We start from the raw sequence: 27,331 nt of genomic DNA, 5'->3' as shown, positions 1-27,331 counted from the left end.
AGTTACTCTACAAGACCCGCTCTAGTAGAGCAGTTACTCTACAAGACCCGCTCTAGTAGAGCAGTTACTCTACAAGACCCGCTCTAGTAGAGCAGTTACTCTACAAGACCCGCTCTAGTAGAGCAGTTACTCTACAAGACCCGCTCAAGTAGAGCAGTTACTCTACAAGACCCGCTCTAGTAGAGCAGTTACTCTACAAGACCCGCTCTAGTAGAGCAGTTACTCTACAAGACCCGCTCTAGTAGAGCAGTTACTCTACAAGACCCGCTCTAGTAGAGCAGTTACTCTACAAGACCCGCTCTAGTAGAGCAGTTACTCTACAAGACCCGCTCTAGTAGAGCAGTTACTCAAGGCCCGCTCTAGTAGAGCAGTTACTCAAGGCCCGCTCTAGTAGAGCAGTTACTCAAGGCCCGCTCTAGTAGAGCAGTTACTCAAGGCCCGCTCTAGTAGAGCAGTTACTCAAGGCCCGCTCTAGTAGAGCAGTTACTCTAGGCCCGCTCTAGTAGAGCAGTTACTCTACAAGGCCCGCTCTAGTAGAGCAGTTACTCTACAAGGCCCGCTCTAGTAGAGCAGTTACTCTACAAGGCCCGCTCTAGTAGAGCAGTTACTCTACAAGGCCCGCTCTAGTAGAGCAGTTACTCTAGCTCTAGTAGAGCAGTTACTCTACAAGGCCCGCTCTAGTAGAGCAGTTACTCTACAAGGCCCGCTCTAGTAGAGCAGTTACTCTACAAGGCCCGCTCTAGTAGAGCAGTTACTCTACAAGGCCCGCTCTAGTAGAGCAGTTACTCTACAAGGCCCGCTCTAGTAGAGCAGTTACTCTACAAGGCCCGCAGTTACTAGTAGAGCAGTTACTCTACAAGGCCCGCTCTAGTAGAGCAGTTACTCTACAAGGCCCGCTCTAGTAGAGCAGTTACTCTACAAGGCCCGCTCTAGTAGAGCAGTTACTCTACAAGGCCCGCTCTAGTAGAGCAGTTACTCTACAAGGCCCGCTCTAGTAGAGCAGTTACTCTACAAGGCCCGCTCTAGTAGAGCAGTTACTCTACAAGGCCCGCTCTAGTAGAGCAGTTACTCTACAAGGCCCGCTCTAGTAGAGCAGTTACTCTACAAGGCCCTGGCTGGTTATGGGGCCTTGACTCACACCTTTCCAGTGCAAACCTCATCCCGCCCCCATCTGACCCAACCACAGGGGAAACACCAGGAGAGAGGGGGGGCAGGGGACAAATTTGAACCATACCACCTCAACCCTTTGAGACCTCACATCTTCCTGGAACCCACAAAGATATGCAAGCTCATGGGCTCTCTTCACCCCCCCCCTCTTTCTCTCCCCCTCCCAATTCAATTCCGTTTATTGGCATGGGAAACATATGTTTACATTGCCAAAACAAGTTAAATAGGTAATAAACATTACACAAAAGTTCCAAAAGCATAAAGATGTTTTAAATGTCATTATATATATACACAGTGTTGTAACAATGTGCAAATATTTCAAAAGGGAAAATAAATAAATATGGGTTGTATTTACAGTGGTGTTTGTTCTTCACTGGTTGCCCTTTTTTTGTGGCAACAGGTCACAAATCTTGCTGCTGTGATTGGACACTGGTATTTCACCCAATAGATATCGGAGTTTATCAAAATTGGATTTGTTTTTGAAATCTTTGGATATGTGTAATCTGTGTATCTTTGTGGATATGTGTAATTTTTGTTCATTCTTTCCAATGGGTCAAGTAATTTTCTCATTATTTGGTTGGGTCTAATTGTGTTGTCTTGGGACTCTGTGGGGTCTTTGTGAACAGAGCCCCAGGACCAGCTTGCTTAGGGGACTCTTCTCCAGGTTCATCTCTCTGTAGGTGATGGCTTTCTTATGGAAGGTTGGGGAATCGCTTCCTTTTCGGTGGTTGTAGAATTTAATGGCTCTTTCTGGATTTGGATAATTAGCGGGTATCGGCCTAATTCTGCTTTGCATCCAATATTTGGTGTTTTACGTTGTACACTGAGGATATTTTTGCAGAATTCTGCATGCAGAATTTTTGTGAATTCTTGGTTGGTGAGCGGACACCAGACCTCACAACCATAAAGGGCAATGGGTTCTATTACTAATTCAAGTATTTTTAGCCAGATCCTAAATTGGTATGTCGAATTATATGTTCCTTTTGATGGCATAGAACGCCCTTCTTGCCTTGTCTCTCAGATCGTTCACAGCTTTGTGGAAGTTACCTGTGGCGCTGATGTTTAGGCCAAGGTATGTATAGTTTTTGTGTGCTCTAGGGCAACGGTGTCTAGATGGAATTTGTATTTGTGATCCTGGCGACTGGACCTTTTTTGGAACACCATTATTTTGGTCTTACTGAGATTTACTGTCAGGGCCCAGGTCTGGCAGAATCTGTGCAGAAGATCTAGGTGCTGCTGTAGGCCCTCCTTGGTTGGTGATAGAAGCACCAGATTGTCAGCAAATAGTAGACATTTGACTTCAGATTCTAGTAGGGCTTTTTCCATCTCTCTCTCCCTCCCTGCCTCTCTCTCTATCAATCTCTCTCTCGCTCCCTCTCCATCTCTTTGTTGCTTATCTCTCTCACACACATGCACACACACTTACACGAACAGTGTACATTAGGACCCATACTCACACACATGCATACATGCATATGGCCAAGTCACAGCCCAGGTATTTAAACAGCGATAACTGTGCTGTTTTTATGACACTCTTAAGCATAACAGCCCGTCTCTACCCAAGCCCAGCACACAGCTAAGCCAATGATGCAGTCTTCCTGAGGAAAAATCTTAGCAACTGATTTCCTATAAATTACTCCAATGTCTCTGTCATGCTTTTCAGGGAGTTTGTGGCGTTTGTTGAACATTTAAACATCCCACCCACATTCATCATCATAGTGATAGTGAAGTAACCAACCTTTTTGTCTGGCTGTGGACCTTCTAATGTTATGTTTGTGGAGGAGCAGTGAGTCTCTCTCGTCTTTGTCTCCTTTTCAGTGTGAAGATGGCGGGTAGCCCAATTTGAGCTCCTCTCTCGCTGTCTGGAACAGATTACATCTGATATTAAACACATGGCAGCAGTTAGACACAGAGAGAGAGAACGAGAGTTGGAGGAAAAGGAGAGAAAAAAAGAGACAAATAAAATAACTTGATTTTTAACATTTGAGATCCGTGTCGGCAAACCCCTTCCTCAGTATTCTTTCTCTCTTCCTCTCCTTCATCTTTCAGAGTAGAAAGGAGCATTATTTAAAAAATATCTTTTCTTGTCTTTTATTCACACCAGATACAAACTAACATGTACGAACAGCAACTTACAGACGCAAACGACTACATCTCATCTCTCTAGATCCGCATGCTCACATCCCCAACCCTACAACCCTAGTGCCTGCATGCTCACATCCCCAACCCTACAACCCTAGTGCCTGCATGCTCACATCCCCAACCCTAGTGCCTGCATGCTCACATCCCCAACCCTAGTGCCTGCATGCTCACATCCCCAACCCTAGTGCCTGCATGCTCACATCCCCAACCCTAGTGCCTGCATGCTCACATCCCCAACCCTAGTGCCTGCATGCTCACATCCCCAACCCTAGTGCCTGCATGCTCACATCCCCAACCCTAGTGCCTGCATGCTCACATCCCCAACCCTAGTGCCTGCATGCTCACATCCCCAACCCTAGTGCCTGCATGCTCACATCCCCAACCCTAGTGCCTGCATGCTCACATCCCCAACCCTAGTGCCTGCATGCTCACATCCCCAACCCTAGTGCCTGCATGCTCACATCCCCAACCCTAGTGCCTGCATGCTCACATCCCCAACCCTAGTGCCTGCATGCTCACATCCCCAACCCTAGTGCCTGCATGCTCACATCCCCAACCCTAGTGCCTGCATGCTCACATCCCCAACCCTAGTGCCTGCATGCTCACATCCCCAACCCTAGTGCCTGCATGCTCACATCCCCAACCCTAGTGCCTGCATGCTCACATCCCCAACCCTAGTGCCTGCATGCTCACATCCCCAACCCTAGTGCCTGCATGCTCACATCCCCAACCCTAGCGCCTGCATGCTCACATCCCCAACCCTAGCGCCTGCATGCTCACATCCCCAACCCTAGTGCCTGCATGCTCACATCCCCAACCCTAGTGCCTGCATGCTCACATCCCCAACCCTAGTGCCTGCATGCTCACATCCCCAACCCTAGTGCCTGCATGCTCACATCCCCAACCCTAGTGCCTGCATGCTCACATCCCCAACCCTAGTGCCTGCATGCTCACATCCCCAACCCTAGTGCCTGCATGCTCACATCCCCAACCCTAGTGCCTGCATGCTCACATCCCCAACCCTAGTGCCTGCATGCTCACATCCCCAACCCTAGTGCCTGCACGCTCACATCCCTAGTGCCTGCACGCTCACATCCCTAGTGCCTGCACGCTCACAACCCTAGTGCCTGCACGCCACAACCCTAGTGCCTGCACGCTCACAACCCTAGTGCCTGCACGCTCACAACCCTAGTGCCTGCACGCTCACAACCCTAGTGCCTGCACGCTCACAACCCTAGTGCCTGCACGCCACAACCCTAGTGCCTGCACGCTCACAACCCTAGTGCCTGCACGCTCACAACCCTAGTGCCTGCACGCTCACAACCCTAGTGCCTGCACGCTCAGAACCCTAGTGCCTGCACGCTCAGAACCCTAGTGCCTGCACGCTCACAATCCTAGTGCCTGCACGCTCACAACCCCAACCCTACAACACTAGTGCCTGCACGCTCACAACCCTAGTGCCTGCACGCTCACAACCCTAGTGCCTGCATGCTCACATCCACAACCCTACAACCCTAGTGCCTGCATGCTCACAACCCTAGTGCCTGCATGCTCACAACCCTAGTGCCTGCATGCTCACAACCCTACAACCCTAGTGCCTGCATGCTCACATCCCCAACCCTAGTGCCTGCATGCTCACATCCCCAACCCTACAACCCTAGGGCCTGCATGCTCACAACCCCAACCCTAGGGCCTGCATGCTCACATCCCCAACCCTAGTGCCTGCATGCTCACATCCCCAACCCTAGTGCCTGCATGCTCACATCCCCAACCCTAGTGCCTGCATGCTCACATCCCCAACCCTAGTGCCTGCATGCTCACATCCCCAACCCTAGTGCCTGCATGCTCACATCCCCAACCCTAGTGCCTGCATGCTCACATCCCCAACCCTAGTGCCTGCATGCTCACATCCCCAACCCTAGTGCCTGCATGCTCACATCCCCAACCCTAGTGCCTGCATGCTCACATCCCCAACCCTAGTGCCTGTATGCTCACATCCCCAACCCTAGTGCCTGCACGCTCACATCCCCAACCCTAGTGCCTGCACGCTCACATCCCCAACCCTAGTGCCTGCATGCTCACATCCCCAACCCTAGTGCCTGCACGCTCACATCCCCAACCCTAGTGCCTGCACGCTCACATCCCCAACCCTAGTGCCTGCACGCTCACATCCCCAACCCTAGTGCCTGCACGCTCACATCCCCAACCCTAGTGCCTGCACGCTCACATCCCCAACCCTAGTGCCTGCACGCTCACAACCCTAGTGCCTGCACGCTCACAACCCTAGTGCCTGCACGCTCACAACCCTAGTGCCTGCACGCTCACAACCCTAGTGCCTGCACGCTCACAACCCTAGTGCCTGCACGCTCACAACCCTAGTGCCTGCACGCTCACAACCCTAGTGCCTGCACGCTCACAACCCTAGTGCCTGCACGCTCACAACCCTAGTGCCTGCACGCTCACAACCCTAGTGCCTGCACGCTCACAACCCTAGTGCCTGCACGCTCACAACCCTAGTGCCTGCACGCTCACAACCCTAGTGCCTGCACGCTCACAACCCTAGTGCCTGCACGCTCACAACCCTAGTGCCTGCACGCTCACAACCCTAGTGCCTGCACGCTCACAACCCTAGTGCCTGCACGCTCACAACCCTAGTGCCTGCACGCTCACAACCCTAGTGCCTGCACGCTCACAACCCTAGTGCCTGCACGCTCACAACCCTAGTGCCTGCACGCTCACAACCCTAGTGCCTGCACGCTCACATCCCCAACCCTAGTGCCTGCATGCTCACAATCACAACCCTAGTGCCTGCATGCTCACAACCCTACAACCCTAGTGCCTGCATGCTCACAACCCTACAAACCTAGTGCCTGCATGCTCACAACCCCAACCCTAGTGCCTGTATGCTCACAACCCCAACCCTACAACCCTAGTGCCTGCATGCTCACAACCCCAACCCTACAACCCTAGTGCCTGCATTATTGTTTGCCACTTTACCTTAAATTGTACCGATTAGTTTTTCTCGGGTCACCTATACTATTTCAGTAATAAGTCATTTGATTTTTCCATTTAGTTCATGATGGTGGATTGATTTCCAAGTTTTTAGTATTAGTTTTTTCAATATGAGTGATGAGAAGAGAATCGTCCAGCCCATTGGGACTCCCTACACCCATGTCTTGAAATATGCAGACGGATTTAAAAAACGTTGACATTTCAAAACTTCTGGCAGCCAGCTTTCTATCTCCGCCCATAACTTTTGGACTTTATAACATTTCCAGAAAGCATGGATTATTGAGTCATTGTTAGTTTTACACTTTAAATGTATTTTTTAAATATTTTTTTAAATATAACATTTATTTAACTAGGCAAGTCGGTTAAGAACAAATTCTTATTAACAATGACAGCCTACCGGGGAACAGTGTGTTAACGGCCTTGTTCAGGGGCAGAACAACAGATTTTTTACCTTGTCAGCTCGGGGTTTCGATCCTTCAACCTTTCGGTTACTGCCCAACGCTCTATCCACTAGGTTACCTGCTGCCCCACTAAAGACTGCCGTGGTGCTGTAGAATTAGTGAATTTTGTCTCTTGTATAATCAATTCTATACATTCTGTTTATACCGGTTTAAGCATACATTTTGGTTAACTATAATTTCGTTAGTTATGCTCCAACATTCCCTCCATCTTGTGCCAACATCAGTTCCTTTTAAGTCTTGCTTCCAATAGTTAAGATTTTTTTTTCTAAGAAATTTTCCGTTGGATATGTTCTCTGGCAGGTTTTGTATATTTTCCCTATTATATGAACATCCTTTTCTGACTCAAATAAGATTCCCTCAAGGTTGGTCTGATGTGTAAAATATATATTTTGTGATATGTTCAAATACAGTTGAAGTCAGCAGTTTACATACACTTAGGTTGGAATGATTAAAACTATTTTTTCAACCACTCAAGTTGGTTAGGACATCTACTTTGTGCAAGACAATTAATTTTTCCAACAATTGTTTACAGACAGATTATTTCACTTATATTGTATCACAATTCCAGTGGGTCATAAGTTTACATGCACTAAATTGACTATGCCTTTAAACAGCTTGGAAAATTCCAGAAAATGATGTCATGGCTTTAGAAGCTTCTGATTAGGCTAAATTGACATCATTTGAGTCAATTGGAGGTGTACCTGTAGATGTATTTCAAGGCCTACCTTCAAACTCAGTGCCCCTTTGCTTGACATCATGGGAAAATCAAAAGAAATCAGCCAAGACCTCAGAAAAGGAATTGTAGACCTCCACAAGTCTGGTTTATCCTTGGGAGCAATTTCTAAACGCCTGAAGGTACCATGTTAATCTGTACAAACAATAGTACGCAAGTATAAATCCCATGGGACCACGCAGCCGTCATACCACTCAGGAAGGAGACGCGTTCTGTCTCCTAGAGATGAACGTGCTTTTGTGCAAAAAGTGCAAATCAATCCCAGAACAACAGCAAAGGACCTTGTGAAGATGCTGGAGGAAACAGGTACAAAAGTATCTATATCCACAGTAAAATGAGTCATATATCGACATAACCCGAAAGGCCACTCAGCAAGGAAGAAGCCACTGCTCTAAAACCGCCATAAAAAGCCAGAATACGGTTTGCAACCACACATGGGGACAAAGATCATACTTTTTGGAGAAATGTCCTCTGGTCTGATGAAACAAAAATAGAACTGTTTGCCGATAATGACCATCGTTATGTTTGGAGGAAAAAGGGTGAGGCTTGCAAGCCGAAGAACACCATCCCAACCGTGAAGCACGGGGGTGGCAGCATCACGTTGTGGGGGTGCTTTGCTGCAGAAGGGACTGGTGCACTTCACAATATAGATGGCATCATGAGGTAGGAAAATTATGTGGATATATTGAAGCAACATTTCAAGACATCTGTCAGGAAGTTAAAGCTTGGTCGCAAATGGGTCTTCCAAATGGACAATGACCCCAAGCATACTTCCAAAGTTGTGGCAAAATGGCTTAAGGACAACAAAGTCAAGGTATTGGAGTGGCCATCACAAAGCCCTGACCTCAATCCTATAGAAAATGTGTGGGCAGAACTGAAAAAGCGTGTGCAAGCAAGGAGGCCTACAAACCTGACTCAGTTACACCAGCTCTGTCAGGAGGAATGGGCCATAATTCACCTAACATATTGTGAGAAGCTTGTGGAAGGCTACCCGAAAAGTTTGACCCAAGTTAAACAATTTAAAGGCAATACTACCAAATACTAATTGAGTGTATGTAAACTTATGACCCACTTGGAATGTGATGAAAGAAATCATTCTCTCTACTTTTATTCAGACATTTCACATTTTTAAAATAAAGTGGTGATCCTAACTGACCTAAAACAGGGAATTTTTACTAGGATTAAATGTCAGGAATTGTGAAACTGAGTTTAAATGTATTTGGCTAAGGTGTATGTAAACTTCCGACTTCAACTGTACATGTTGAGTGCTTTTCCAGTAGCAGCTGGGAGATCTTACTGATGTCTGCCCTCTACCTCTCAGGTCGTCCACAGCCAGGTTGCTATGGGAGACCATGCTGGCCAGTAAGCAGAAGGAGGCTGTGATGGAGGTCCGCAGACAGCTGGTGGAGGCCGCCAGCAAGGAGAACCTTCCTATCAAGATGGGTCTGGGTAAGGAAGGGCCAGGACACATACACTGACTCAGTGTTGACACTCCAAATGAGCAGGCACTCTGACTCGCTCTCTCGCAAATCCCAATGCCACAGAATACACAGACCCTGTCTGATCTAGGGCTAAATAATAACACGGGGACATTACTGCAATCAGTAAACACATCATTACATTATTTTGAAATATCGTCAAACTCTCTGAATTAGAAAGGCATAGGAGAGATGAAGAGGGAGAGAGAGGTTTTACAAAGAGCCACAGCGCCACCTATAGAGAGCTTCCTCTGTGTTTGCCCATGTGGCCACAGAGGAAATGTGAACCACATGTTGGCTCTCTGACTCTCTCTCACACACACACACAGCTCTCAATAACTTTTGTTGTTTGTTAATGAAGCAAAAGATCCCTAAGCAGAGGGTAAAAATACTATCAGATAGGCAGAGATGTACACATCATCATGTACATTTTGTACACTTAGACTCCTATTTGACTCACATCGGTGTATGAATGCCATGAATCATATGTAGCATGTCTTGTGTGTACACACACACACACACATTGGCTGACATGTATGTTAGCATGTGGCAGGTCTGTGCAATAGTAATCGAGGGAAGGTGAGCTGGGAGGGCTCTGTGGTCCCACTGCAATCAGAGGTAACCCGGCTCTCTTAACAAGCAGGTTGGAATATGTGCCGGGGGGGTCTCGTACACGCTACACACACATGCTGCCGAAATAGTCTGAGAGCAGCGCCATCATTTCTAATCCCGGGGGGCTTGCTCTCTTCTGGGTTTATTTTGACAAACGTACCTCGTCAGATAGAGGGTGGGCAGTAGAGAGAGGGTGGGCAGTAGAGAGAGGGTGGGCAGTAGAGAGAGGGTGGGCAGTAGAGAGAGGGTGGGCAGTAGAGAGAGGGTGGGCAGTAGAGAGAGGTGGGCAGTAGAGAGAGGGTGGGCAGTAGAGAGAGGGTGGGCAGTAGAGAGAGGGTGGGCAGTAGAGAGAGGGTGGGCAGTAGAGAGAGGGTGGGCAGTAGAGAGGGGTGGGCAGTAGAGAGAGGGTGGGCAGTAGAGAGAGGGTGGGCAGTAGAGAGAGGGTGGGCAGTAGAGAGAGGGTGGGCGGTGTGGAGAGGGGGCGGGCGGTGTGGAGAGGGGGCAGTAGAGCGAGAGGGGGGCAGTAGAGAGAGAGTGGGCAGTAGAGAGAGGGTGGGCAGTAGAGAGAGGGTGGGCGGTGTGGAGAGGGGGCAGTAGAGCGAGAGGAGGGGCAGTAGAGAGAGGGAGAGAGGGAGAGAGGGAGAGATCCCATCACTTCCAACAGCACTGTGGGACACCACATTCTGCTATAATGCCTGTGGGGTCACATGAAAAGGGAGGAAACAGAGCTGTAAGTTAGACAGATTTCACGCTGACTACACACATGTAGTAGTATTCATAAACACGTTATAGACTAATGCTCACACACACCTAGTACTGTTCACAGCATCTACTTCCACTGTAGCATTGTTTACATAAATACTGTGTACATTCCTGCACGTTGTATGACATGTACTGTATGTATATATCACAAGCACATATAGTCTCTGGATCCAAGTTGGCTTCACTTCACCTCGCAGGAGGATCACACTATCCAGAGAGACAATTCATCTCTGATGTTGCTGAGCTTGTTCAGAGACAACGAGACACATTCTCACAACAGAATAGGCTTGTGAAACCTTGTGCGTCTGTGTCAGTCTGAGGGCATTCAATGTTGTTTTTGGATGTTTGTACAGCTTTGGTTTATGTATGTGTATGTATTTGTGTTTGACTGTGTGTGGAGATCTGTGTTTGTGTGCCTTTGATTGTGTGTGTGCTTTATATTTCATGTGGATGCAGATGTATGTATGTACAGTGGGGTAAAGTATTTAGTCAGCCACCAATTGTGTAAGTTCTCCCACTTATAAAGATGAGAGGCCTGTAATTTTCATCATAGGTACACTTCAACTATGACAGACAAAATGAGGGAAAAAAATCCAGAAAATCACATTGTAGGATTTTTAATGAATTTATTTGCAAATTATGGTGGAAAATAAGTATTTGGTCACCTACAAACAAGCAAGATTTCTGGCTCTCACAGACCTGTAACTTCTTCTTTAAGAGGCTCCTCTGTCCTCCACTCATTACCTGTATTAATGGCACCTGTCTGAACTTGTTATCAGTATAAAAGACACCTGTCCACAACCTCAAACAGTCACACTCCAAACTCCACTATGGCCAAGACCAAAGAGCTGTCAAAGGAATTTGAATTTGCAATAGGTAAGCAGCTTGGTTTGAAGAAATCAACTGTGGGAGCAATTATTAGGTAATGGAAGACATACAAGACCACTGATAATCTGGGGCTCCACGCAAGATCTCACCCCGTGGGGTCAAAATGATCACAAGAACACTGAGCAAAAATCCCAGAACCACACGGGGGACCTAGTGAATGACCTGCAGAGAGCTGGGACCAAAGTAACAAAGCCTACCATCAGTAACACACTACGCCGCCAGGGACTCAAATCCTGCAGTGCCAGACGTGTCCCCCTGCTTAAGCCAGTACATGTCCAGGCCCGTCTGAAGTTTGCTAGAGCGCATTTGGATGATCCAGAAGAAGATTGGGAGAATGTCATATGGTCAGATGAAACCAAAATATAACTTTTTGGTAAAAACTCAACTCGTCGTGTTTGGAGGACAAAGAATGCTGAGTTGCATCCAAAGAACACCATACCTGCTGTGAAGCATGGGGGAAACATCATGCTTTGGGGCTTTTTTTTCTGCAAAGGGACCAGGACGACTGATCCGTGTAAAGGAAAGAATGAATGGGGCCATGTATCGTGAGATTTTGAGTGAAAACCTCCTTCCATCAGCAAGGGCATTGAAGATGAAACGTGGCTGGGCCTTTCAGCATGACAATGATCCTAAACACACCACCCGGGCAACGAAGGAGTGGCTTCGTAAGAAGCATTTCAAGGTCCTGGAGTGGCCTAGCCAGTCTCCAGAGCTCAACCCCATAGAAAATCTAGAGGAGATCTGCATGGAGGAATGGGCCAAAATACCCGCAACAGTGTGTGAAAACCTTGTGAAGACCTACAGAAAACGTTTGACCTCTGTCATTGCCAACAAAGGGTATATAACAAAGTATTGAGAAACTTTTGTTAATGACCAAATACTTATTTTCCACCATAATTTGCAAATTCATTAAAAATCCTACAATGTGATTTACTGGATTTTTTTCTCTTCTCATTTTGTCTGTCATAGTTGAAGTGTACCTATGATGAAAATTACAGGCCTCTCTCGTCTTTTTAAGTGGGAGAACTTGCACAATTGGTGCCTGACTAAATACTTTTTGCCCCACTGTGTGTTACACTCATATATATATATATATATATATATATATATATATATATATATATATATATATATATATATATATATATATATATATATATATTGCAGTGGAAGAGAACAGTGTTGACAGGATCTGTACTGGCTCTGTAGAATATGGCCTAATTCGGACAGTCTATTGTGGGATTTTTCACTTTGCAGAAATTGGAGACTATGGCAGATACTTGATTGTACACACACACACACATTTGCAGCCAAACCAATGCATCCAGCAACAGTAATTTCCTGCTCTCCCAGCCAACAAGATCACAACCATGCCAGAGGAATCAAAACACACACATTCTCACATTCTAAAGAGGAGAAGAAGAGCTGGGCTACATATTCTCACATTCTAAAGAGGAGAAGAGCCGGGCTACATATTCTCACATTCTAAAGAGGAGAAGAGCCGGGCTACATATTCTCACATTCTAAAGAGGAGAAGAGCAGGGCTACATATTCTCACATTCTAAAGAGGAGAAGAAGAGCCAGGCTACACATTCTCACATTCTAAAGAAGAGAAGAGCCGGGCTACATATTCTCACATTCTAAAGAGGAGAAGAAGAGCCAGGCTACACATTCTCACATTCTAAAGAGGAGAAGAAGAGCCAGGCTACACATTCTCACATTCTGAAGAGGAGAAGAAGAGCCAGGCTACATATTCTCACATTCTAAAGAGGAGAAGAGCCGGGCTACATATTCTCATTTCACATTCTGAAGAGCCAGGCTACACATTCTCACATTCTAAAGAGGAGAAGAAGAGCCAGGCTACATATTCTCACATTCTAAAGAGGAGAAGAGCAGGGCTACATATTCTCACATTCTAAAGAGGAGAAGAAGAGCCAGGCTACACATTCTCACATTCTAAAGAGGAGAAGAAGAGCCAGGCTACATATTCTCACATTCTGAAGAGCCAGGCTACATATTCTCACATTCTAAAGAGCTGAAGAAGAGCCAGGCTACATATTCTCACATTCTAAAGAGGAGAAGAGCAGGGCTACATATTCTCACATTCTAAAGAGGAGAAGAAGAGCCAGGCTACACATTCTCACATTCTAAAGAGGAGAAGAAGAGCCAGGCTACACATTCTCACATTCTAAAGAGCTGAAGAAGAGCCAGGCTACATATTCTCACATTCTAAAGAGGAGAAGAAGAGCCAGGCTACATATTCTCACATTCTGAAGAGCCAGGCTACATATTCTCACATTCTAAAGAGCAGAAGAAGAGCCAGGCTACATATTCTCACATTCTAAAGTGGAGAAGAAGAGCCAGGCTACATATTCTGTTTCTTTATGAACATGACACATGCTGTATGCAGCTGCACAGTCTGTCCCTTTTCTCTCTTGCTGCTTCACTCATTTATACACACAGGTGCAGCGATGTGGCTGAGCGTGTTGTGTGTACTCTACTGTACAGTTTGGGAGTAGGCCCAGTGATGTGTCCATAAATAAACGCCCCAGGTCTTTTCCCTACTCTGCATGAATAAAATCCCCTGCTCCCTCCTCTGGTCCATGCAGCACCATGATGTACAAGCCAGGACTGAGTGAGAATCACCACTGTTCAGCTTCATGCTCAAACAGACAGTACTTCTTAGTCCCTGAGTCACCCACATACTATCCAACTAAAAATGCAAGTCATCCCCCTGGTACAGTTTTAGGGTTAATAATGGTTGGCCCTTGGCTTCCTAGCATCGTTCAGGGGATGAATGTTGGTTGATCCTCAGACTCTTTGTGTGCCTTTCATTCTTCTATCATTTTCTCTTTCTTTCCTTAGCGTGTTCTCACCCTTTACCCTTACCTCTGGGCTAGATTATTGTTGTCCCCCAGTATCTCCCTCTCTCAGGCCTGTTCTAGGGCTAAATTATGTTTGGCCCTGGCTGTGGTTTTCCTTCCCACTCATGGGCTGAGTTATTGTTGGCACATCAGGCTCGGTGATGCCTGTGTATCCTTCCAGGCTTTTTGCCACGGCCAGGGCTGTTCACAATAGGGCTTTTCACTGTCTGGATATTCCTGGATCCGGGTCCATTCCTCTATCTTTTAATGTTGCAAAGGTTTCCTGATTTGCTTTTGAACACATATCTTCCATTCTGCCTGTTGGTGCCACACAGAGAGCACATACAGGTTGGTTTAGGACGGTGAGAAGACCACATTACCCAACAGGCTCAGTTTCAGCAGTCTTGCACACTGTGAATTTTACTCAGCATTAGACTCTGATTTCTGGGAATAGGAGTCCTTTGTGAGGCTAACCCTGCCAGTCTAACCGTTCTTGATGAAAACTCAACACGTTTTATAATCCAGCGTTAATAACAAAGTTGTTCAATTGAAGTCGTTATGTCTGTACTTAGCATGACTCCATACTTTATATTTTGTATTCTGGAACGTTGTGCCCCATTTTTCATTCCGCCTCTGTTTCTCCTCTATTCATGCTAAAGAAAACATTGGCTGTGTAATCCAACAGGAAATAGTCCCACATCTGTTCCTGGTTCTGAACATCAACATGAAGAAGTGGGGTTTATGGGGAGTTAATGTGTACCCCTCTTTTCTCGCCCCCAGTCCTGGGGTCGCTCCGTCCCCCTGTCCGTCTACCTCCAGGCTGCCCTCCTCACCCCCACCTCCCCCACTTCTTCATGTGTCTCTGTGAATCATCCTTAGAGGAGGGAGGGTCTTAAACAGTCTGAGGAACCCAGCTTCACTCTGCCAGCTCTGCAAATAATCAGACAACCTCTGATTCACACGTATTAGTCAGTCTTAGACAGCCTCACAGGGACTCACTCACTCACTCACTCACTCACTCACTCACTCACTCACACAGTATATACAGTGCCATGAAAAAGTATTTGCCCCCTTTCTGATTTTCTCTAATTTAGCATGTTTCTGATACTGAATGTTATCAGATCTTCAACAAAAACCTAATATTAGATAAAGGGAACCTGAGTTTACAAATAACGCAAAAAAGGTATACTTATTTATTTAATAAACTAAGTTATGCAACACCCAATGCCCTGTGTGAAAAAGTAATTGCACCCTTACACTCAATAACTGGTTGTGCCACCTTTAGCTGCAATGACTCCAACCAAACACTTCCTGTAGTTGTTGATCAGTCTCTCACGTCGCTGTGGAGGAATTCTGGCCCACTCTTCCATAAAGAGCTGCTGTAACAGTAACGTGGGTTTTTTAAGAATTAATTGCTTGTTTGAAGTCCTGCCACAGCATCTCAATTGGGACTAGGTCTGGACTTTGACTAAAACATTCCACAACTTCAGATTTGTTGCTTTTTAGCCATTTTCATGTAGACTTGAATGTGTGTTTTGGATCATTGTCTTGCTGCAAAGGGGGCAAATACTACTTCACACATTCTATCACACACTATGACTCATATAAAACATAGACCCCCACACTTCGACAATAACACTTGAAGATACAGATACACACTTTCACAGAAAATACAGTTTGCCCAATACATGATTATGGCTGAGGTTCTCACAGCCGTCTCCTCCAAGCTTCTCTTCTCTCTCCTCTGCCTGTGGAGTCTGGCTCTAGTATGGCAGACTAGTATGAGTATGCTAGTGTGTATGCACTGAACCATACAATACTATGTTATCGGTTGTATGATCGACTGGTTAATTAAATTACATTGAATAGATTAATAAGAAATGAATATTATTTCCTCATGTCGGTTTTGTCTCTCCCTCTCTCAGGCCGTGTGACCCCGGAGCAGCTGTGTTCCTACATACAGCTGTTTAAGAGCAACTGGGGGGCTCTAGAGAGTCACTGTGGGGTAATACAGCTGGGTCTGGCCACCGCCCAGACCCTCCGTCACCCCACACTGCCCCGCTGGGACTCCTGCCTTGCTTTTGAGAGGCTCCTCCTGCAGGTGTACTACACACACCCTGGACACACATACACACACACACACTCCGCCACCCCACTCTGCCCCGCTGGGACCCCTGACTGGGGGGGTGACACTGGTGAGGCAAGGTGACCACAACTTTGTTGGGATAAACTGTCTGTCAGAGAGAGAAAAACGCCCTGTAACTCTCTACTGTGGTTTATAAACATAGCCAGTTGTGTTTGTAGGGAAAAAAAACATGCAGTTCCTGTGTAAACTTCTGGGGGGAATAGCCTGCTTTCCAGTCAGTGTTTAGAGTTGTTGGGGTGAACGGGAGAAAAGGAAGCAGTTTACCAGGATGGATTGGGGCGGATGTGCACGTCTGTCAGACCATGGCAGGGTCAGAGGTTATTGGAGAAGGGGACAGAGAGAAAGACTGAGAGGACAAGAGAGAGTAAACAGCTGAAGTGTCTCATCACACCTCTGACCGATAGCAGTGGTCTGCTGACAGTTTAGAATCTCTCTCACTCTGAGTGGAGACTGAGAGCGGTAAGGCGCCATGTTCTAGAGTCTTCTAATCAAACTAATACTACTCTATTCCAAAGCCATTTCCTCCGTCTCTTTATATTCCTGAAGCTGTAAAGCCAGCAGCAGGACAGCACAGTATTTAGGAACTTATTAAAGTAAATCACGGAAAAACAAAACTGGCCTGCGCCTGCCAGCGTCCCATGCCAAAGTGGAATTTGAAAACAACCTTGTAAATCTTGTTTCTTAGCTGAGCTCCTGGGAGGAAGATGCTTTGGCTTATTTGGTACCAGTATCCTTCGTACCATGTTAGTCCACATCAAGCCATATCACTCCGTTTGTTCTGTACCCTTCTGACCTCATTTGTTCTCACAGTCCACTCTGCCTTTCAGCTTCAGTATCATAGTAGTCAGCAGGTGTTTATGGAAGAAAGTAGAAAATGTGTCCTCAGGTAAAAATAGATGCCAGGTAGGCCCAGTGATAACCATCTTATCTCAAGTGAGTATTGTTTTTGTTTGTGTATGTTTGGAACCCCATTCAAAACACATACTTGGAAAATCAGCAGACCTGGGTTCAAATACCATTTCAAATATCTCAATGACTTTCACATACAGTACCAGTCAAAAGTTTGGGCACACTTTCCAGGATTTTTCTTTATTTTTACTCTTTTCTACATTGTAGAATAATAGTGAAGACATTGAAACTATGAAATAACACACATGGAATCACGTAGTAACCAAAAAAGTGTTAAACAAATCAAAATATATTTGAGATTCTTCAAAGTAGCCACCCGTTGCCTTGATGACAGCTTTGCACGCTCTTGGCATTATCTCAACCAGCTTCACCTGGAATGCTTTTCCAACAGTCCAACAGAGTAGGTGAACAGAGATCATCTGTTCACCTACTCTGCGTCTCACTAAGACATGGCGGTTGGAACCAAAAATTTGGACTCATCAGACCAAAGAACAGTTTTCCACCGGTCGAATGTCCATTGCTTGTATTTCTTGGCCCAAGCAAGTCTCTTCTTCTTATTAGTGTCCTTTAGTAGGGGTTTCTTTGCAGCGATTCAACCATGAAGGCCTGATTCACGTAGTCTCCTCTGAACAGTTGTTGAGATGTCTGTTACTTGAACTCTGTGAAGCATTTATTTGGGCTGCAATTTCTGAGGCTGGTAACTCTAATGAACTTATCTTCTGCAGCAGGGGTAACTCTGGGTCTTCCTTTCCTGTGGCGGTCCTCATGAGAGCCAGTTTCATCATAGTGCTTGATGGTTTTTGCGACTGCACTTGAAGAAACTTTCAAAGTTCTTGAAATGTTCCGCATTGACTGACTCATGTCTTAAAGTAATGATGGACTGTCGTTTCTCTTTACTTATTTGAGCTGTTCTTGCCATAGGGATATCTGTTTACCTCCCATACCTTGTCACAACACAACTGATTGGCTCAAACACATTAAAGAAGGAAAGCAATTCCACAAATTAACTTTTAACAAGGCTCACCTGTTAATTAAAATGCATTCCATGTTACTACCTCATGAAGCTGGTTGAGAGAATGCCAAAAGTATGCAAACCTGTCAAGGCAAAGGGTTGCTAAATTGAAGAATCTCAAATATATATTTTGATTTGTTTAACACTTTTTTGTTTACTACATGATTATATATTTGTTATTTCATAGTTTTGATGTCTTCAATATTATTCTACAATGTAGAATATTGTAAAGATAAAGAAAAACCCTGGGATGAGTAGGTGTGTCAACTTTTGACTGGTACTGTATTTGCAAACTAAGTAGCTATAATAAAAATAAGAAGTAGTTGCATATTTTTATTTATTTGAAAATACACTTGGAAAGTATTTTGACAGTCTTTTCAAATATTATTTTCAATTATCTGGGTTAAATGTATGGGGGTGTATTTGAGTCAGAGTTTTTGATATACAATTCGTCCGACAATTCTTTTTTAATTATCATTCAAATACTCAAATCAAAGTACTTGTTCTGGTATGTGTATTTGAAAATATTCAAGTGCACAACAAAAGTATTTTAAATACCAGATACTAAAATGCACATTTCAGGTCTGGAAATCAGATCTCCCAATCAATCCTTGCAGCTTGACTCGTGACGTGAGAGTTGATGTTTGCAATCAAAACGGACCTGTAATGTGAGCCCCAGTTTTATTGAGGTATTAAGTTAAATTAGTTTCTGTGTGCTCCTCTCCCTCTCTCAGTTGATTTCATCTCACCACAATGTTTGGGCTCTGGCTACAGTGTGGACACAGAGAAGGGTATTTACATAGGAAACTGCATGGCTGGATGAAATGGCTCTTTTCTCTGGCTGGTGTGGCAGTTGCCCTGTTTACCCTGCCTGAGTGTGTGAGGGGAGCAGTTTGGCAAAGCTGGACACGGTGCTGATGGACACAGTCCCAGACCAAGGTGGTGGTGTAAGCTTAGTTAGGCCATGGGAACAGGCTGTAAACATGAGACTGGAGGTCCTGTGAGGTCAGGTCAGGCCTTACTGTGATAAGGTCGACACCTTTAACCTCTGCTCTCCCATTCACTCAGTGATTAACAGTGAAACAATATCTGACTACAAACCAAACAGGATATTTACTACTATAAAACGCATGTAGGTATTTTTTATTTCACCTTTATTTAACCGGGTAGGCTAGTTGAGAACAAGTTCTCATTTGCAACTGCGACCTGGCCAAGATAAAAGTAGTTTGACACATACAACAACACAGAGTTACACATGGAATAAACAAACATAAGACGGTGGAAAAAGTCTATATACAGTGAGTGCAAATGAGGTAGGATAAGTGAGGTAAGGCAATAAATAGGCCATGGTGGCGAAGTAATTACAATATAGCAATTAAACACTATAATGGTAGATGTGCCGAATATAAATATATATATTATGAATGTGCAAGTAGAGATACTGGGGTGCAAAGGAGCAAGATAAATAAATAAATAAATACAGTATGGGGATGAGGTAGCTGGATGGGCTATCTACAGATGGGCTATGTACAGGTGCAGTGATCTGTGAGCTGCTCTGACAGCTGGTGCTTAAAGCTAGTGAGGGAGAGGCGGCCAAAGGAAGAATTGGCTTTGGGGTTGACCAGTGAGATATACCTATGGTGACCAGTGAGCTGAGATAAGGCAGAGCTTTACCGTGCAACGACTTATAGATGACCTGGAGCCAGTGGGTCTGGCGACGAATATGAAGCGAGGGCCAGCCGACGAGAGCATACAGGTCACAGTGGTGGGTAGTATGTGGGGCTTTGGTGACAACTGATGGCACTGTGATAGACTGGTTTCAATTTGTTGAGTAGAGTGTTGAAGGCTATTTTGTAAATGACACCCCGAAGTCGAGGATCGGTAGGATGGTCAGTTTTACGAGGGTATGTTTGGCAGCATGAGTGAGGGATGCTTTGTTGCGATATAGGAAGCCAATTCTAGATTTAATTTTGGATTGGAGATGCTTAATGTGAGTCTGGAAGGAGAGTTTACAGTCTAATCAGACACCTAGGTATTTGTAGTTGTCCACATATTCTAAGTCAGAACCGTCCAGAGTAGTGATGTTGGACAGGCGAGCAGGTGCAGGCAGTGATCGGTTGGAGAGCACGCATTTAGTTTTACTTGCATTTAAGAGCAGATGGAGGCCATGGAAGGAGAGTTGTATGTCATTGAAGCTCGTCTGGAGGTTTGTTAACACAGTGTCCAAAGAAGGGCCAGAGGTATACAAAACGGTGTCGTTTGCGTGGAGGTGGATCAGATAATTCACCAGCAGCAAGAGCGACATCATTGATGTATACAGAGAAGAGTCAGCCCCAGAATTGAACCCTGTGGCACCCCCATAGAGACTGCCAGAGGTCCGGACAACAGGCCCTCCGGTTTGAAACACTGAACTCTATCAGAGAAGTAGTTGGTGAACCAGGTGAGTTCACCAGCTATTGCAGAACGCCACAGGATGTTTTTGTGCTGGTCAAGGGCAGTCAGGTCTGGAGAGAACCAAGGGCTAGATCTATTCCTGGTTCTACATTTTGAATTGGGCATGCTTTTATTTAAGATGGTGAGGAGTGCACTTTTAAAGAATACCCAGGCATCCTCTACTGACGGGATGAGGTCAATATCCTTCCAGGATACCCGGGCCAGGTCGTTTAGAAAGGCCTGCTCTCTGAAGTGTTTTAGGGAGCGTTTGACAGTGATGAGGGGTGGTTGTTTGACCGCGGACCCATTAAGGATGCAGGCAATGAGGCAGTGATCGCTGAGATCTTGGTTGAAAACAGAAGAGGTGTATTTGGAGGACAAGTTGGGTAGGAATATCTATGAGGGTGCTTACGGATTTGGGGTGGTACCTGGTGGGTTCATTGATCATTTATGTGAGATTGAGGGCATCAAGCTTAGATTGTAGGATGGCCGGGGTGTTAAGCATGTCCCAGTTTAGGTCACCTAGCAGCACTAGCTCTGAAGATGGATGGGGGGCAATCAATTCACATATGGTGTCCAGGGCAGAGGGTGGTCTATAGGAAGCGGCAACGGTGAGAGACTTGTTTCTAGAAAGGTGGATTTTTAAAAGTAGAAGCTCGATTTGTATGTTTTCTCTTATGTTAGAAGTTAATTACAGCATATTGGACAGCATATTGGAATGGTTAAAGGGTTAAATAGTTTTTATTTTTGTGATAAAGATGTGGGTGTAGTGAAATGTAATTGTGTAGGCTGACCATGGTGGTTGGCCAGTGATCTAGCTAGATGTGATCAGTGTGATAGGTGGCGTTAGTTTAGGGTGTTTACAGTGTAATGAAGGGGTCAGTTCAGGTACAGTAATTACCTTTGGAGTAGTGCTTTACCTCAAGGTTCGGGACACTGCCACCCTACCCACCAATGCTGCCCCTGCATCTGCCCCCTGCTATGTGTCATGCTGTGAACCCAGGGGCCCTGGAATGGAAAGAGTGTTGGTTTGAATGGGGCAGGTTTAGGACGTACCGAGCCCACTATCACAGGGCCTGTGTGCATCCGGGGACTAGTGCTAGACGGGTGGGGGAGCAGCAGGGAGAGCCTCAACAACCCCTTCCCGGACATCACACTAGCTACTTCTACACCAACGACCCAGACAGAGCTACTTCGACACCAACGACCCAGACAGAGCTACTTCGACACCAACGACCCAGACAGAGCTACTTCGACACCAACGACCCAGACAGAGCTACTTCGACACCAACGACCCAGACAGAGCTACTTCGACACCAACGACCCAGACAGAGCTACTTCGACACCACGACCCAGACAGAGCTACCAGACAGACAGCGCTACTTCGACACCAATGACCCAGACAGAGCTACTTCGACACCAACGACCCAGACAGAGCTACTTCGACACCAACGACCCAGACAGAGCTACTTCGACACCAACGACCCAGACAGAGCTACTTCCAAACCATACATGTACTACATTCCTCCCATAGACAAGCTAGTGGCTGAGCCAGTTAGTGAGGGATACAATCTCTCTGAAAGACTGACTGTGTGATAAACTGAATGAGCAGGTCTAACTCATGGGGGAGTAGGACTAGTAGGCCTTCATTGAATGCTGATATGAAAGGGATGGCGACAGTCAGTCAGTCAGTCATGGTGTCTGTTGATCATTAAGAGTCAGTAGTAATAGGAGAGCAGCGCTAACCTCTCCACCCAAGCCTGTTTCTCTAGCTCTGCTGAGATTAGCACGGCCTGCCTCTTATAACATTCAGCTGCCAGTTAATACTGGTCAGCAACGAGGCTTCTGCTCTATCCCCCTGTCTCTGGGTCACACTACTTGAACAGCCAGACTCCATATCCCCATCGGCTGGTCTGTGGGTTGCTATTTCTGTCTCTCTGACTCTGTTTACTATGTTTGAATGCGTGTTTCTATTTGTATGGCTTTTCTATTGTACTAATGTGCCATGAATGTAATGTATGCCTGTCTCTCTGTCAGACTGATTGTCTGACCCGGGTATATGTTGTTCGTAGGTTATCTTTATGTATCTGTCTGTCTGAGGTATTGTTAACCTGCAGGTTGCAGCCTAGTGACCCACGCGTCTTGTCTGCCCCTTCTGCAAGACTCCTGACCTCTATCCCCTTAACCTTAACCCCTGACTTCTCCTGCACAAGCTCAAACATACAGCCACGATAGGCCCTGCAGTGTCAGAGGTTTGCAAAAAATGTACTTTACAAAAATGTATGTTTTTCTTTGTACTGTATAGCCATATCTAGACATATAAATCAGAGAAAGTTAATAAGCAGAACAATATGCAGTCTATTCTGGTCAACACAATCAGTTTAATGTAACTTGTACTGAAATAGGAAAAATTGCAATATTGGCCTGGTCCTCTCTGTACCTTGTCTCTTATCTGAGCTGCATGCCACAGACCGAGGGGCTTTAAGCCTGTAATTGTCTTTACCCCAGGGGTATGGAGCCTGTCCGCCAGCCAGCCGAGACATTCATTCCCTCTCTGGACTGTCTGCTACTGCTGCCCCCTGCCTACCCCCACAAGGCACCGTGACGTTGTAGGGGGCTGGAGACTGTAACAAATGAGTGTGAATGACTGTGTGATATGCTGGTCTGAGACATCCAGGAGTCCATCGGCGCTGACCCCTCAGACTCCCCACCGCTTTACAGCCTCATTTCTGAGCTGACCTGGACTGACCGTTCCCCCATCCATCCTCCAGACCCCCCCTCAGCCCCGGGGGAAGAGAGCGCCCGGTAAACCCGGTGGAGCAGCAGGGGGCTGGGAGTCCCTCTGTCTGTCTTGCGCTATGACAAGGACTCTCTGTCTTACTTAATTTACTCTGTCTGTACCCCTCTCGTAATCTCTTTTCCTCTCCATCTACCCTCCTAGCCTTTCTCTTTCATTGTTCAGCATGTCATGTTCTGCTCATACAATGGGGCAAAAAGGTATTTAGTCAGCCACCAATTGTGCAAGTTCTCCCACCTGTAATTTTCATCATAGGTACACTTCAACTATGACAGACAAAATGCGGGGAAAAAATCCAGAAAATCACATTGTAGGATTTTTAATGAATTTATTTGCAAATGGCTCAGCCATGAAAACCCATTTCATGACGCTCCCGACAAACAATTATTGTGCTGATGTTGTTTCCAGAGGCAGTTTGGAACTCAGTAGTGAGCTTTGCAACTGAGGACAGACTATTTTTTTACGCGCTTCAGCACTCGTAAACCGGTCTCGTACTGTGAGCTTGTGTGGCCTACCACTTCACGGCTGAGCCGTTGTTGCTCCTAAGACATTTCCACTTCACAAGTGGGCAGAAATTTGACGAACATAGAAAGGTGGTATCCTATGACTGTGCCACGTTGAAAGTCACTGAGCTCTTCAGTGAGGCCATTCTACTGCCAATGCTTGTCTATGGAGATTGCATGGCTGTGTGCTCGATTTTATACACCTGTCAGCAACAGCCGTGGCTGAAATAGCTGAATCCGTTAATTTCAAGTTGTGTCCACATACCTATGTACAGTTGAAGTCGGAAGTTTACATACACCTTAGCCAAATGCATTTAAACTCAGTTTTTCACAATTCCTGAAAAATTCCCTGTCTTAGGTCAGTTAGGATGACCACTTTATTATAAGAATGTGAAATGTCAGAATAATAGTAGAGAAAATGATTTATTTCAGCTTTTATTTCTTTCATCACATTCCCAGTGGGTCAGAAGTTTACATACACTCAATTAGTATTTGGTAGCATTGCCTTTTAAATTGTTTAACTTGGCTCAAACGTTTCGGGTAGCCTTCCACAAGCTTCCCACAATAAGTTGGATGAATTTTGGCCCATTCCTCCTGACAGAGCTGGTGTAACTGAGTCAGGTTTGTAGGCCTCCTTGCTCACACATGCCTTTTCAGTTCTGCCCACACATTTTCTATGGGATTGAGGTCAGGGCTTTGTGATGGCCACTCCAATACCTTTTATATTGATAATACTTTGTTGTCCTTAAGCCATTTTGCCACAACTTTGGAAGTATGCTTGGGGTCATTGTCCATTTGGAAGACCCATTTGCGACCAAGCTTTAACTTCCTGACTGATGTCTTGAAATGTTGCTTCAATATATCCACATAATTTTCCTACCTCGTGATGCCATCTATTTTGTTTAGTGTACCAGTCCGTCCTGCAGCAAAGCACCCCCACAACATGATGCTGCCACCCCCGTGCTTCACGGTTGGGATGGTGTTCTTCGGCTTGCAAGACTCCCCCTTTTTCCTCCAAACATAACGATGGTCATTATGGCCAAACAGTTCTATATTTGTTTCATCAGACCAGAGGACATTTCTCCAAAAAGTATGATCTTTGTCCCCATGTGCAGTTGCAAACCATAGTCTGGATTATTTATGGCGGTTTTGGAGCAGTGGCTTCTTCCTTGCTGAGTGGCCTTTCAGGTTATGTCGATATAGGACTCGTTTTACTGTGGATATAGATACTTTTGTACCCGTTTCCTCCAGCATCTTCACAAGGTCCTTTGCTGTTGTTCTGGGATTGATTTGCACCTTTCGCACCAAAGTACGTTCATCTCTAGGAGACAGAACGCGTCTCCTTCCTGAGTGGTATGATGGCTGCGTGGTCCCATGGTGTTTATACTTGCGTACTATTGTTTGTACAGATGAAGGTGTTTTCTTCAGGCTTTTGGAATTTGCTCCCAAGGATGAACCAGACTTGTGGAGGTCTACCATTTTTTTCTGAGGTCTTGGCTGATTTCTTTTGATTTTCCCATGATGTCAAGCAAAGAGGCACTGAGTTTGAAGGTAGGCCTTGAAATACATCCACAGGTACACCTCCAATTCACTCAAATTATGTCAATTAGAAGCTTCTAAAGCCATGACATTATTTTCTGGAATTTACTGTTTAAAGGCACAGTCAACTGAGTGCATGTAAACTTCTGACCCACTGGAATTGTGATAAAGTGAATTATAAGTGAACTAATCTGTAAACAATTGTTGGAAAAATAATTTGTCATCCACACAGTTGATGTCCTAACCAACTTGCCAAATATTTTTTTTTGAGTGTATGGTAACTTCAGACTTCAACTGTAGGTGATGTTGTCTTCTGTGTAGCCTTATGTTGTTTGGTCTTCCCCTCTGTGTGTTTGGGGTTGAGACTGTGATTTTCCATGGGAGATGGTTGCTGTGTGGTAGGGAGCAGAGTCTCACGGTCCTCAATAGATCCTCTCCTGGTGAATTAAGTCAGTGTGGTCTGCTGACTGGTCCCCCTGGCGTCTGGCTCTTCTGAGCACTCTCCGCTGCAGCTGGAGACCACAGACTGGGGAAAATCCCCACAGTCCGTTCTTTCATCCCTTCAATCTAATGAGGAAGGTTCTGGAAAGACTGGCGGGCCGTTGGAGAACGAGTCCTAACAGTGACCTAGTGTACCAGACGGACCCTGTAGTAACAGTCAGCTGGAACCCTCTCCTCATCCTGCTGACTCTACACCTCATCTACCTTTCAGTTCATTTGTCTATTAGTTTGGATTATCTATTCCCCTGTTTATACAGATTATGGCGTAGTTACGATTTATTGTAGATGCACTAAGTAGGTATCTGTATTGGCCTGATATCCTTACACCTTCTTGTTCCTCTGAACACTGTGTTTGTATGGGTCTATGTGCGTGCGCTCAGGCTGTAACAGTGGCTGTGCTTCCTGCCGTGTCCCATGATATCAGGGCGTTCCATTTCATGTCATCAAGCCATGACATTCACCATCTCAGATTGTTCTGAAATGGTTTCTGTAGTTAGAAACGGATAGGATAAAAATGTCTTCAACATTATTTTGTTAAGTCAATTTGAACTCTCACAAATCAAGCTAATTGATTGCACTCAAATATATGTATAGAATTCATATGATATTCATTTATGAATGACGCTGCGGCTTGGAGTATTGTTTACTCATACTATGTATTCTCAGTGAATTTGGTGATGTTTTTCCCCCTGTTCAGAATAATTAGCCATTTGAAATATCTTGTATTTTACCCCATAGATTAGTATGAAAGTACCAAGGGCCTCATTTATCAATATTGCGTTGAAATTATTCTGACATGCTACTTACGAGCAGAATTTAGAGTCTTCTTATGCCTAGAAAAGTGTGATTTATCAAACAATCTTACGAGCATCATATGCACACCGGTAGGAGAGCACCATTAATAATTCTCAGCCGAAGTGCTCGTGCACGACCTTGGCTATTTGCATTTTGAAACGACCCTAATTCACCAAATATGGTTAAAATCATCCCTTTAAAGTCAGCGGGGAATGCCATATCATGAAATACAACAACGCAACCAAAAAAGGTTGAGTACAACCAAAGTACAACCAAAATGTTTTATTTGGCTAGCTCAGTTGTGGCTTGACCATTAACAATAAAAACATAGCTACAAAGAGGACTATTATGACCATTGAAGTTGCTTTAACAATGGCAAATATACTTCAAATGAGTAGGCAGCACTCACCAATAAGCCATACATCTGTAACAGCTCCCTCTTGTAGAGATACAGACCAACATTGCTGTTCTGCAGAATGAAAAGCCATGCGTTCCACCTGGCCACCTTGCCCCCACATTCAGCAGCTTCTTTTGCGCATCACAACTCTTATCACCTATACATTAAGAGCATGGAAAC

At 45.4% G+C, this 27,331-nt stretch overlaps 1 protein-coding gene across 1 annotated transcript in view; it reads left to right on the top strand.

The window, feature by feature from the left end:
• LOC112251597 (sec1 family domain-containing protein 2) overlaps positions 1 to 27,331 on the top strand; it is a 186,703-nt gene that overhangs the window by 23,922 nt on the left and 135,450 nt on the right. The window contains exons 3-4 of the mRNA XM_042322251.1: positions 8,837 to 8,964; positions 16,045 to 16,220. Coding sequence (XP_042178185.1) covers positions 8,837 to 8,964; positions 16,045 to 16,220 — 304 coding nt within the window. The remainder of the gene's footprint in view (positions 1 to 8,836; positions 8,965 to 16,044; positions 16,221 to 27,331) is intronic.

Source organism: Oncorhynchus tshawytscha, linkage group LG05, assembly GCF_018296145.1.
Source record: "Oncorhynchus tshawytscha isolate Ot180627B linkage group LG05, Otsh_v2.0, whole genome shotgun sequence".
Taxonomy (NCBI): domain Eukaryota; kingdom Metazoa; phylum Chordata; class Actinopteri; order Salmoniformes; family Salmonidae; genus Oncorhynchus; species Oncorhynchus tshawytscha.
Note: the sequence above shows the minus strand (reverse complement) of the source record. Positions and strands in the feature narration are given on the sequence as shown.